General features: G+C 36.9%; 1 protein-coding gene across 1 annotated transcript in view; it reads left to right on the forward strand.

Moving 5' to 3' along the window:
- ARHGAP32 (Rho GTPase activating protein 32) overlaps positions 1-12,289 on the forward strand; it is a 325,690-nt gene that overhangs the window by 88,152 nt on the left and 225,249 nt on the right. The window contains exons 3-4 of the mRNA XM_006873075.1: positions 10,327-10,418; positions 11,609-11,693. Of these exons, the coding sequence (XP_006873137.1) occupies positions 10,327-10,418; positions 11,609-11,693 (177 nt within the window). The remainder of the gene's footprint in view (positions 1-10,326; positions 10,419-11,608; positions 11,694-12,289) is intronic.

Below are 12,289 nucleotides of genomic sequence, written 5' to 3' on the forward strand. Positions count from 1 at the left end.
ATCACTATGAGTTGTAACCTATTCAATGGCACTTGGCAATAGCAGCATATATCTGCAGTAATCAAATGGTATTGTACTGGTTCAGTGATAGGCATATAGACTATTGGAGGACAATTGAGAACCAAGAAATAAACCCATCTATCTATGGACAACTGTTATTTGAGTAAAGGTCAGCATCTGTCTATTCAGTGAGGAAGGAACAGTAATTATAGCAAATGGTGCTGGTAAAATTGGATAACCACTTGGAGAGAAATGAAGCAGGACTTGTCGCTCACACCATATGCTACCTACAGATTGGAAAGAAAGCTTTAGGAATGACATATCTGCTATGGATGTAATCTTTAACCTATATTAAAAACTTCAACAATTCAACAACAGACAGATAACCCAGTTAAAAATGGACAAAGGACATTTCACCAAAGAGGACATTCAAGTAGCCAACAAAACACATGAAAAGGTATTTGCGATCTTTAACCACTGTTGTTGTTGACGTGCCTTTGAGTCAGTCTGACTCATATTGACCCTTTGTAGTGCTTCCAAGGAGCAGCTGGTAGGTTTGAACTGCTGATCTTTCTGTTAGCAGTTCAGTGCTTATCCTTCATTGCTGCACTCGGACTCCTAAATTTTAACCATTGTTTTTGTGATTGATGTTGTTATTGTTAAGTGCCATCGAGTCGGCTCCAACTCATAATGACCCTGTATACTGTTTCCGAGGAGCATCTGGTGAGCTTGAACAATCGACATTGCAGTTTAAACTGCTTTGCAGTCTGGTGTATTAACCCATAGTGCCAGTAGGTGCCATCAGATTGGTTCCAATTCATAGCAACCCTATGCACAACAGAACAAAACACTGCCCCATCCTGTGGCAACCTTATAGATGTTGCTACGCATGAGCCCATTATGGCTGTAACTGTGCCAGTCAATCTCGTTGGGGTCTTTCTCTTTTTCTCCATCCCTTTACTTGACCAAACAAGATATCCTTCTCCAGGGACTGGTATATTCTGATTATATGTCTGAAGCATGAGAGACAAAAGTCTGGCTTCCAAGGAGCTTTCTGGATATACTTCTTTCAAAACAGATTTGTTTGTTTTTAGCAGTCCATGGTACTTATAATATTTTCCTCCAACACCATAACTGAAATATATCAGTTCTTCTGTGGTCTTCCTTATTCATTGTCTAATTTTCACGTACTATCAGCTGTTCCACAGGAGAAAGACGAGGCTTTCTGCTTCCGTAAAGACTTACAGCCTAGGAAACCCTGTACAGGGTCACTATGAGTCGGAACTGACTTCACGGCACATAACAACATGATGTTATTAAAAATACCATGGTTTGGGTCAGGCTGACATCTTTATTAGTTAGCACTTTAAAGAGGTCTTGTGCAGCAGATTTGCCTAATGGAATGCATCATTTGGTATCTTGGCTGCTACTTCCATGAGTGTTGATGGTTGATCTGAGCAAAATGAAGTCTTTGACAGCTTCAATCTTTGCTCCATTTATATGCATGTTGTTTATTGCTCCATTTATATGTAGTAGTGAGGATTTTTGTTTTCTTTACATTAAGGTTAAACCCTTACCAAAAGCTATGGTCTTTGATCTTCATCAGTAAGTATTTTATCGGTTGTTAATGAATCTTCCTCCAATCCTGATGCCACCTTTTTCTATATATAATTCAGCTTCTTGGAGTATTTGCTCAGCAAGCAGACTGAATAAGTATGTGAAAGAAGACAACTCTGGCACATGCCTTTCCTAATTTTAAACCATTCAGTGTTTTCCTTGGTCTGTTTGAACAACTTTCTCATGGTCTATGTACAGATTCATCATGAGCACAATTAAGTGTTCCAGAATACTCATACTTCTTCGCTATATTGTCTATAGTTTGTCATGATCCACACAATCAAAAGCCTTTGCATAGTCAATAAAGCATAGGTACAGATCTTTCTGGTATTTTCTAATTTCAACCAAGATCCATCTGACATCAGCAATAATATTCCTCATTCCATGTCCTCTTCTGAATCTGACTTGAAACTGGAAGTTCTATGTCAATGTGCATGGCTGCAGCTGTTTTTGAATTATCATTAGCTAAATTTTACTTAATCTTTGCCAATGCTTTCAATGCACCTTGGACTTCTTCCTTCAGCATCATTGATTCTTCATCATGCTACCTCTTGAAATGGTTAAACAGCGACCATTTCTTTTTGGTACAGTGATTCTATTTATCTTTCTATCTTTTTTTGATGCTTTTTGCATCATTCAGTATTTTCCCCATAGAATCCTTCAATATTGCAAGTTGAGGCTTGAATTTTTTTCTTCAGTTCCCTCAGCTTGAGAAATACTGAGCATGTTTGGTTTTCCCCTTTTGGTTTTCTAGTTCTAGGTCTTAGCACATTTCATCATAATATTTGGCTTTGTCTTCTGAAACTGACCTTTGAAATTTTCTATTCAGCTCTTTAACCTCATCATTTCTTCTATTTGCTTTAGAATCTCCCTGCTACAGAGCAAGTTTCAGAGCCTCTTCTGACATCCATTTTGGTCCTTTCCTTCTTTCTTGTCTTTTTAAGATCTTTTGCTTTCTTCCTTTATGATGCTCTTGATGTCATCACACAACTCTTCTGGTCTTTGGTCTTTAGAGCATAATGCATCATATCTGTTCTTCAGATGATCTCTAAATTCAGGTATGTTCAAGGTCATATTTTGGTTATTGTGTACTTGTTTTAATTTGTTTCCGCTTCAGCCTGAACTTGCATATGAGTAATTGATGGTTTCTTCCACAGTCTGCTCCTGGCTTTGTTTTGGTGGATTATATGGAGCTTTTCTACAGTCTCTTTCCATAGATATAGTCATTTTGATTTCTGTGTATTTCATCTGGTGAGGCCCATGTGTATACTCGTCTTTTATGTTGTTTAAAAAAGGTATTTGCAATGGAGAAGTCATCTGTCTTGCAAAATTCTTTCATGTGATCTCCATTATCGTTTCTGTCACCAAGGCCACATTTCTCAACTACTGATTCTTCCTCGTTGTTTCTAACCTTTGCATTCCAATCACCAGTAATCATCAATACATCTTGATTGCATGCTTGATCAATTTCATACTGACGAAGTTGGTAGAATTCTTTAATTTCATCATCACTGGCTTTAGTTTTTGGTGTGTAAATTTGAATAGTAGTGGTATTATTCCTTGTTATGTGTATGGATATTATCCTATGACAGACAGCGTTGTACTTCAAGACAGATCTTGAAATGTTCTTTTTGATGATGAATGGGGTACCATTCCCCTTCAATTTGTCATTACCAGCACAGTAAACCATGTGACTGTCAGATTAAAAATGGCAATAGCAGTCCATTTTAAGTTACAAATTCCTAGGATCTCAATGTTTTTGTGTTCCATTTCATATTTGAAAATTACCAATTTTCCTAGATTCATACTTCACAGTTCCAAGTTCCAATTATTAATGGGTGACTACAGCTGTTTTGTTGATTTTGCGTTGTGCCCCATCAGCAAATGAAGGTCCCGAATGCTTTATTGCAATTGCAATATCACGGTCAACTCTACTTTGAGGAGGCAGCCCTTTCCCAGAGGAATTTTGAGTGCCATCCAACCTGAGGGACTCATCTTCCAGCACTATATATGACAATACTATAGTACTCTTCATTATATTTCAATATTCAGTCTTCTGGTGCTGACAAGTGTTCCATTGCTATTAACAAGGTTTTCAATGACTAAATGTTTGCAAGTAGTCTGTCTCTCCTTTTTCCTAGTTTGTCTTTGTCTGTTAGCTCTGTTGAAACTTGTCCTCCATGGGTGACCCTGGTGATATTCATAATACCTGTGGCATAACTTCTAGATTCAGTAACACACAAGCCACCACAGTACAACAAAGTGACAAAGGAGTGGTGGCTTTAATAATTTAAAAGATGCAAATGAAAGCAACACGATTATGATCCGACCCTTGCTAAAATGACTTAAGCACAACAATGGAAAACAACAGACCCTTGCAAGAATGTGGGCATGTTGGAATCCTTATCCATTATTATGATACTATAAAATGGTGTAACCATACCACCATCTTATAACCTAAATGAATTTGAAGGACGTTATGTTGAGTGAAATAAGCCAATGGCAAGGCTAGTCTTAAAAAAAAAACACACCTAGAAATAAAACTACTTTATGATCCAGCAATTCCACTCTTACTAGAGACCTAATAGAGTAATGTGAACAAATATATACTCACCTTTGTTCACTCTGGCACTCTTCATGATAGCAAAAAGATGGAAACAACCTAAGTGTCTATTAATGGATGAATCAATAAGCAAAATGTGGTAGATACTAGAGTATAATACTATGCAACCATAAACAAATACTTGAAATGTCTTACAACCTTAATGAATATGAAGGATATTATGTCAAAAGGACAACTATTGAATGATCTCACGTATATAACGACAAAATGTATACATATAAAAATCAACCTTCATTGGTGGTTACAAGAGACAGGTTGTTGGGAGTGAAGTACTAACTTCTTAGTTAGTGTTGTTTTATTTTTAAATGCCTTCAAGGCTGCTCTGACCCATAGTAATCCTATGTAGGGTTTCCTTGGAGCAGCTGGTGAATTTGGATTGCTGACCTTGTGGTTCAAATTTATCTTTCGGTCCATTGAATTATCCCACAGCACAACACCAGGACTCCTTAGTAGACATGTTGTTTTTGGTGTTGTAAAAGGTAACACTTGTTGTGGGTGAAGTGTACATAGCTTATCCAAGATAAATGATGTTTCTAAGAACATACAAAAATGATGTTTGGTAAATGCTAGAAAATGTTTAATTTTGCAGCAATAGCAACAACAATGAAAATGAATGTGTGGTTACATATGTATATATGTATGTACATATCTGTGTGTATATGAATGCATATATGCAGATTGTGAACAGTTTCTGTTTCTAGACTCTTTAAGTTGAAGTTGTACCTATATTGGTACAGTTATGTACAGTTTGTATCAAAGTTCAGTTAGTCAAATTTTTGACTTAGTGTGGAGCTCTGGTAGCATAGTGATTACGAATCGGGCTGCAAATCTTAAGGTCAGCAGTTTGAAATTACCAGCCGCTCCATGGGAGAAAGATGAGGTATCTGCTCCTGTAAAGATTTATAGCCTCGGAGACCCTGTACTGGGTCTCTATGGGTTCAAACCAACTCAACAGCACATAACAACAACAACAGCATATATCATATAGTATACTTTTCTGTGCATTAAAAAGTTAAATACTTCCAGATACACTAGAACAACTTTCACATGATAATAGTGACAGTATTTTGATATGTGTAACAAAATAGTATTTGTTTTTTATTTCTATTTTATGTACCTCAAACTTTTAATAGAACAGGCCTTACCGGGGGTTGGTTCATAACTAGCCTGTCTCTGGAACTCAGGGACTGCCAGTATTCCATAAAACTTCAAATGATATGACCCCCAGAGGGCACCATTAAGCTAAATAAATTACACTGATTCATAAAATGCAGAGTATTACTAGTCAGTACTGTACACCTTAAAAAAATCATCTCTCTGAAATTAAATGTTCAACAGTTACTCTTAAACAAAGATGAAAGGGTCAGGGAATGATGAAATCAGATTACTGGAAATGAAATATCCAGAAGAGATTTAATGAGAATGTTAAAACACTTTGGAAAATGTAGCCAGCCTCTATCAACAGTGTTTCGTTAAGTGCTGTTGAGGTAGTTTTGACTTATATTGATCATGTAGTTTCCAAAAAGCAGCTGGTGGGTTTGAACCACTGAACTTTTGGTTCGAAGTCCAGTGCTTATCCTATAGTGACACAATATATGTGTTGTTGTTAAGTGCTGTCAAGTCGGTTTTCTGAGGAGTAGCTGGTAGGCTGTTCAAGCTGTCCTTGTAGTTCAGCGCATTAATCCTCAGCACCACATTGGTAGTGGTTGGTGGTTATGTGCTGTGGAGTCAGTTCCGACTCATAGTGACCTTGTACAGGATTTCTGAGGTTGTAAATCTTTATGGGAGCAGAAAGCCTTATCTTTCTCCCTCAGAACAGCTTGTAGTTTCAAACTGCTGTCTTTGAGGTTTGCAGACCGATTCATAATCACTACACTACCAGAGCGTCACACTAGGACTCTACAATATTTTTATGATTGCTAATTGAGAACTGGTCTTGCTGTAGAAAATTTCACTGAAACCTCAAAATGAAAATGTTTTAAAGTAAAATGTGTGATGTCTGAAGAAATATCACAATGTAATATTGAAGGTAGAATGGAGTGCCAGAGAACAAACAAATCTGTTTTGAAAGAAGAACAGCCAGAACAGAATGCTCCTCAGAAGCTAGGGTGGTGAGACTTTACTTTGTCTCTTGTATTTTGGACATGGTATCAACCTTGCTTGTTGAAAGTGAAGAAGACTTAAAGTATTTACTGATAAAGATCAAAGACCACAACCTTGGGTATGGATTGCATCTCAATGTAAAGTTTAAAAACAAAAATCCTCACCACTGGACCAATAAATAGCATTCTTATCAATGGAGAAAAGATTGAAGTTGTCAAGGACTTCATTCTTCTTGGATCAACTATCAACACTCACAGAAGCAGCAGTCAAGAAATCAAATGACATAATTGCGTTAGGCAAATCTACTGCACAAGACGTTTTTAAAGTGTTGAAAAGCAAAGATATCAGCTTGAGTGCTTGACCCAAGCCATGGTATTTTCAATAACCTCATATTCATGCGAAAGCTGGACAGTGAATAAGGAAGACTATAGAATAATTGATGCTTTTGAGTTATGGTGTTGGAGGAGAATATTGAAAGTGCCATGGGCTTCCAAAAGTACCAACAGATCTGTGTTGGAAGTGCAGCGAGTGCTCCTTGAAGGCCAGGATGGCCAAACTTTGTCTCTCATACTTTGGACATATTGTCAAAAGGGACCAGTTGCTGAAGAAGAGTATCATGTTTGGTAAGGTGGAGGGTCTGAGAGAAAGAGGAAGACCCCAAGTGAGATGTATTGGCAAAGTGACAGCATCAGTGGGCTCAAGCATGGCAACAATTGTGAGATTGGCCCAGGACCGGGCCGTGTTTGATTCTGTAGTACATAGGGTTGCTATGAGTCGGTACCGATTTGATGGCACCTAATGACAACAACAACAATAGGGGCCAGTCCTGAAGAAGGACATCATGCTTTGTAAAGTGGAGGGTCATTAAAAAAAGAGAGAGACCCCCAACAAGATGAATTGACACAGTAGCAGCAACAATGGACTCAAACCTAGCACAAATTGTAAGGTTGGCTTAGGACTAGTCAGCATTTTTTTTCTATTGTGCACAAGGTCACTGTGAATTGGAACCAACTAGAGGGCATCTAATAACAATCACAATGATAAAAAATATAGTCCCAAATCTAAACTCTCAAATACATTACCACTTTCAAACAAACAAAAACCAAAAAGTCAGCTAACTTCAGCTGTCTGGCCTCCTGTTTTTTCAAATAAAGTTTTGTGGAAGCACAGTCCTGCCTAATCATATGACTGCTTTTGTGTTTTTATGCTTCAGTAGTAGAGTTTAGTACTGACAGAGACATTAGGTCCCACAAGCCTAAAATATTTACCTTCTGACTCTACAAAAAGTTTTCCAACCCCTGTACTAGATGATTCTCTCATGAGTTCTTTCTTAAAGTATTTTTTTAACCTGGTTGGTAATAACTGATGTATAATGATGACTAATTATGGCATTGTAGAATAACCACTACACTGTTAACTGCAAGGTCCAAATCTATGAGGTGCTCCTCAGAGACCCTATACAGGGTCGCTATGAATCAAAACTGATTTGATGGCACTTAAAAAAACAACAGTAACAACCATGTAATCATGTTAGTTAATGGCCAGGATTTTGAAAGTAAAAGTAAGACCCTATCTTAGATTCATAAAATGGCCCACTGGATCCATATGTTAATTGTAACAGAATGAGTTCTTTTACTAAAGAAAATAGGAAATTACTTTTTTTTATTTGAAAGACTTATGGGAAGGATTAAAAGACCTCGAAGACAGATCTGCTGCACAAGACCTTTTTAAAGTGTTGAAGAGCAAAGATGTCAGCTTGAGGACTAAGGTGCGCCCCACCCAAACTATGGTATTTTCAATAACCTCATATGCATGTGAAAGCTGGACAATGAGTAAGGAAGACCATAGAAGAATTGATGCTTTTGAGTTATGGTGTTGGAGGAGAATATTGAAAGTGCCGTGGGCTGCCAAAAGAACTTGTAGAACCTTTTGGAAGAAGTGCAGCCAGAGTGCTCCTTATAGGCCAAGATGGCCAAACTTTGTCTCTCATACTTAGGACATATTGTCAGAGGGACCAGTCACTGGAAAAGGATATCATGTTTAGTAAGGTGGAGGGTCAGAGAAAAAGAGGAAGGGCCCCAGCAAGATAGATTGGCCAAGTGGCAGCATCAATGGACTCAAGCATGGCAACAGTAGTGAGGTTGGCCCAGGATCATGCAGTGTTTCGTTCTGCTGTGCATAAGGTCACTATGAATCAGTACCGAGTCGATGGCACTTAACAACAACAACAAAGACAGATTCATTATGTAGTAACAATCTTTATCAACAGTAAAACTTGTTAAGAAACTATTCAAATGCTAAAACTGGATCCACTGGTGCCCTGATAATATACCTCAAAATAAACAACTCCATGCCATTGAGTTGATCCAGTGCATTGCAACTCTGTAGGCCAGAGTAGAACTGCTCCCTAGGGTTTTGTATGCTGTAAACCATTACAGAAACAAACTATTACATCTATTTCTACCAAAGTGGGGATTGTTGTTAAATGCCATTGTGTCAGTTTTGACTCATAGCAACCTTGTATAGGGTTTCTGAAGAGTGACTGGTGGGCTTGAACTGCCATGTTGCGGTTCAGATCGATCTTGTGGTCTAATGTTTATCCTGTAATGCCATACTCATTGTTACGTTTGTACATTGTTACCTCACATCGTTGAAGTCATTATTTTTAAATTGTCTTGGCTTTTTTACAATTCCCGTAAGAATTTTTGGAGCCATTGAAGCTATTACTTTAATGAAAATCTTCAAATTTTAAACCAAAAATATCCCCTGAAGTCTTCTAAAACCAAACAATAATTTAGGTCAGCTTGTAAAGAATGCTTGTCTTCAGTACTGTGCGCTTTTAAGAAATATCTATATGGGATCAAATTGATGATAACAACTTGAACAATTAGGAAACTTCTGGGGCTGTGAGTTTATGTTAATGAGAGAGTAACAACTTGGCAAAAGAGAGTGAGAATAATCTCACCACTCAAGAAATGTAATGAGTGTCATCAAATAGTACATGAATAAACTGTTGAATTGATACATGTTCTGCGGTGCATAGTCTCAGCAACAACAAGAATAAAATAAATTATAAAGAAAGAAAACATTTAAAAATTAGTTGAGCTTATGATGTTCTTAACCTACTTTACCAGCTCATTCCATCTCATTCTCACCCTATTGAATCACATGATACTGCCTGTAATAATTTGGAGTACGATTGTGGTGCTTTAGGATAAGCATTGGATTGCTATTTGCAAGGCTTTTTGCAACTCCTTGGTAACTGATACAGAATCACTATGAGTCAAGGGCACTTCACAGCAATAATACTTAATTCAGATTTTTCTAAGTCATGGATAATATAAATAAATCTTAGGTTATAAATAAACTGTAGGCAATGTAGCATAAATTTGTTTTCTTTGTGTCCACAAGTGTTAAGAACCTTTTGATTTTCAGGGTTTTTGTTTTTGTTTGTTTTTTTTCCTTTCCTTTTTTTAATGATGCAGTTGAGTGTGCCAGTAAAGTTGAAAATTCACCACTGTGGAAACTTTGGCAATCTAAGGAGTAAGTTGGAAGTATTACATATATGTCATTTTTAAATTTTGGTGTGAAAAATGCATGTTGTGATCACCTAATTATGTTTATTTTGTAATTCTAACTTTTATTAATCATTGTAACCAAGATTATTTTATTCCAACAACACCCATGAGACACATAATAGCTGACTGAAATTTGATTATAAAAGAATGAAAATTCTAATTTTCACAGAGAGATGTTTTCTTATACAGTAAAGTTAAACATTTGAATTAGGTGACAAGTTTTTTCGATCTCTTAAAACTTAAACTGAACTAGATTATAATATTTAGAAGAGGTTATTAGATCAAGATATATTTTTATTAGTGGAAAGTCAGCAGAATCATTAAAATGAACTATAATTTACTTTTAAAAGTTATCGATATTCAAGGATTAGTCATAAACCTTTTGTCTTTATTGTTTTCTTAAAGGCAAGAGGAGCAGATGTTCCAGAGATTCCTGGAGACCTTGCTCTTAAGACATGTGGCAGTACAGCCAGTATGAAGGTTAAACATGTGAAAAAGTAAGTAGTAATTTTGCTCTAGGAGACCTGGTGGCATAGTGATTATAAGAGGTCGGCTCCTATCCTAAATGCTATCAGTTCAAACCCACCAGCTGCTTTGTGGGAGAAATTGGCTTCTTTAAAGATTGCAGCATTGGAAACCCTGTAGGACTGTTCTGCTGTACCCCACAGGGTTGCTATGTTTCAGAAACGATTTGGAGGCAGTGAGTCTGGTCTAATGTTACAGTGGGTTTTAAATGAATTTCTAGAAATGAATACTAGTTCTTTAGTTCTCTTAAATCTTTTACTTAGATTCCTTACTGTGTAAACCTTAATGTTTGTACATTCATTTATGCTTTCTAGTCTTCTATTGTGATTCAACAGTGAATTCTTTATTGTTTGAGTTATAAAATTGCTGTATCATGGCTTTTGCCTTTTAGAAGCCTGAACTTAAATGCCAACAGTGGACTCTTACTGACATATCTGAAAATATTTAAGTTTTAACCAGAAATCCAGTTTTTCACTGCTAAAGGGATATATATGTAAGTCCCTGGGTGGTACATTTGATTAACATACTTTGTTAGCATTCAAGTTCACCCATATGCACTTGTGAAGAAAGGTCTGGCGATCTACTTTTGAAAGCTCATCCATTGTAAACTCCCTGGAGCATAGTTCTTCTGTGACACACTTGGGATTGCCATGAGTCAGAATTGATTTCAAGGCACCTGGTTAGATTTTTGGTTTTATGGAGGGTTAGGTAGCTTTACTTCATCTGTTTGTAGAAAAAAGAAGAATAAAAATGTTCATTCTGCACCCAGATCCAACAATCCAGGACTGATGGGCTGTGACAACATTCACAGGTAAAATTCACTTTGTGGTGGTTACGCTACTTTTTTGCTGGAAGTTGGCTGTTCAGTTTCTATAGCATTCACTGCAATTTTTATGGGCATTGTGTTGAGTTAGGATTAGGAGAATATCGAGATGTTGTTTTTAAAATGATTTTTTTGACCTGTGTGTTAAATATAACTTGCATTTGCTTCAGTGTATCTTTGAAAGAATTAGTGTGAATTATGTGTGTTCATGTGCATGGCTTTGTTCATTATATTTACTTTGCATGAGCTCTTGATATTCATTGTATTTTTGCTTTAGATTTAGTAATTTTAACTATTCCAGTATCTTCTTTATCATTGACTTAACTTCATATACTTTAGGTTACCCTTCACCAAAGGTCACTTTCCGAAGATGGCTGAATGTGCACATTTCCACTATGAAAATGTTGAGTTTGGCAGCATACAGGTATATTTGAAATATTTTCTACATCCAGAATTAAGATATGTAAACTGACAGGTGGCACATGAAAGTAACTATTTTCCTACTGGTATCTTTTTGGATGGGGTAGAACTCTTCTATTGACTGTTACTTGATGTCTAATGACTGACATATTTCATGTGGAAAATAGTTTATTAGATTCAGTGTTAGTCTCAGAATTTCTATCGGATTCCTAGACAGATTTTTTTTTTTTTTATGGAAAGATGTATTCTAGTTGTTTTCTGACTGTGTTGTTTCAAAATAATGATGGGTGAGTTAGAGTCAAGGGGTGGATGGAGTGGATTTGGTAGAAGAAGTGTTAATAGCATTTAAAAAATATCACACATATCATTTATGTATCCATGGCAATGTGGTGACTCCATATGCTAAGCACTGGACTATGAACTACCTCAGGTAGCATAGTGGTTACGAGTTGGGCTGCTGACCTCAAGGTCAGCAGTTTGAAACTACCAGCCATCGCATGGGAGAAAGATGAGGCTGTGAATTGGAACTGACTCCATGGCATACCACCACAGCCACCATGAACCACAAAATCTGAAATTTAAGTTCGCCAGTCGCTCCAT

The sequence above is a fragment of the Chrysochloris asiatica genome, unplaced genomic scaffold, assembly GCF_000296735.1.
Source record: "Chrysochloris asiatica unplaced genomic scaffold, ChrAsi1.0 scaffold00222, whole genome shotgun sequence".
Classification (NCBI taxonomy): Eukaryota; Metazoa; Chordata; class Mammalia; order Afrosoricida; family Chrysochloridae; genus Chrysochloris; species Chrysochloris asiatica.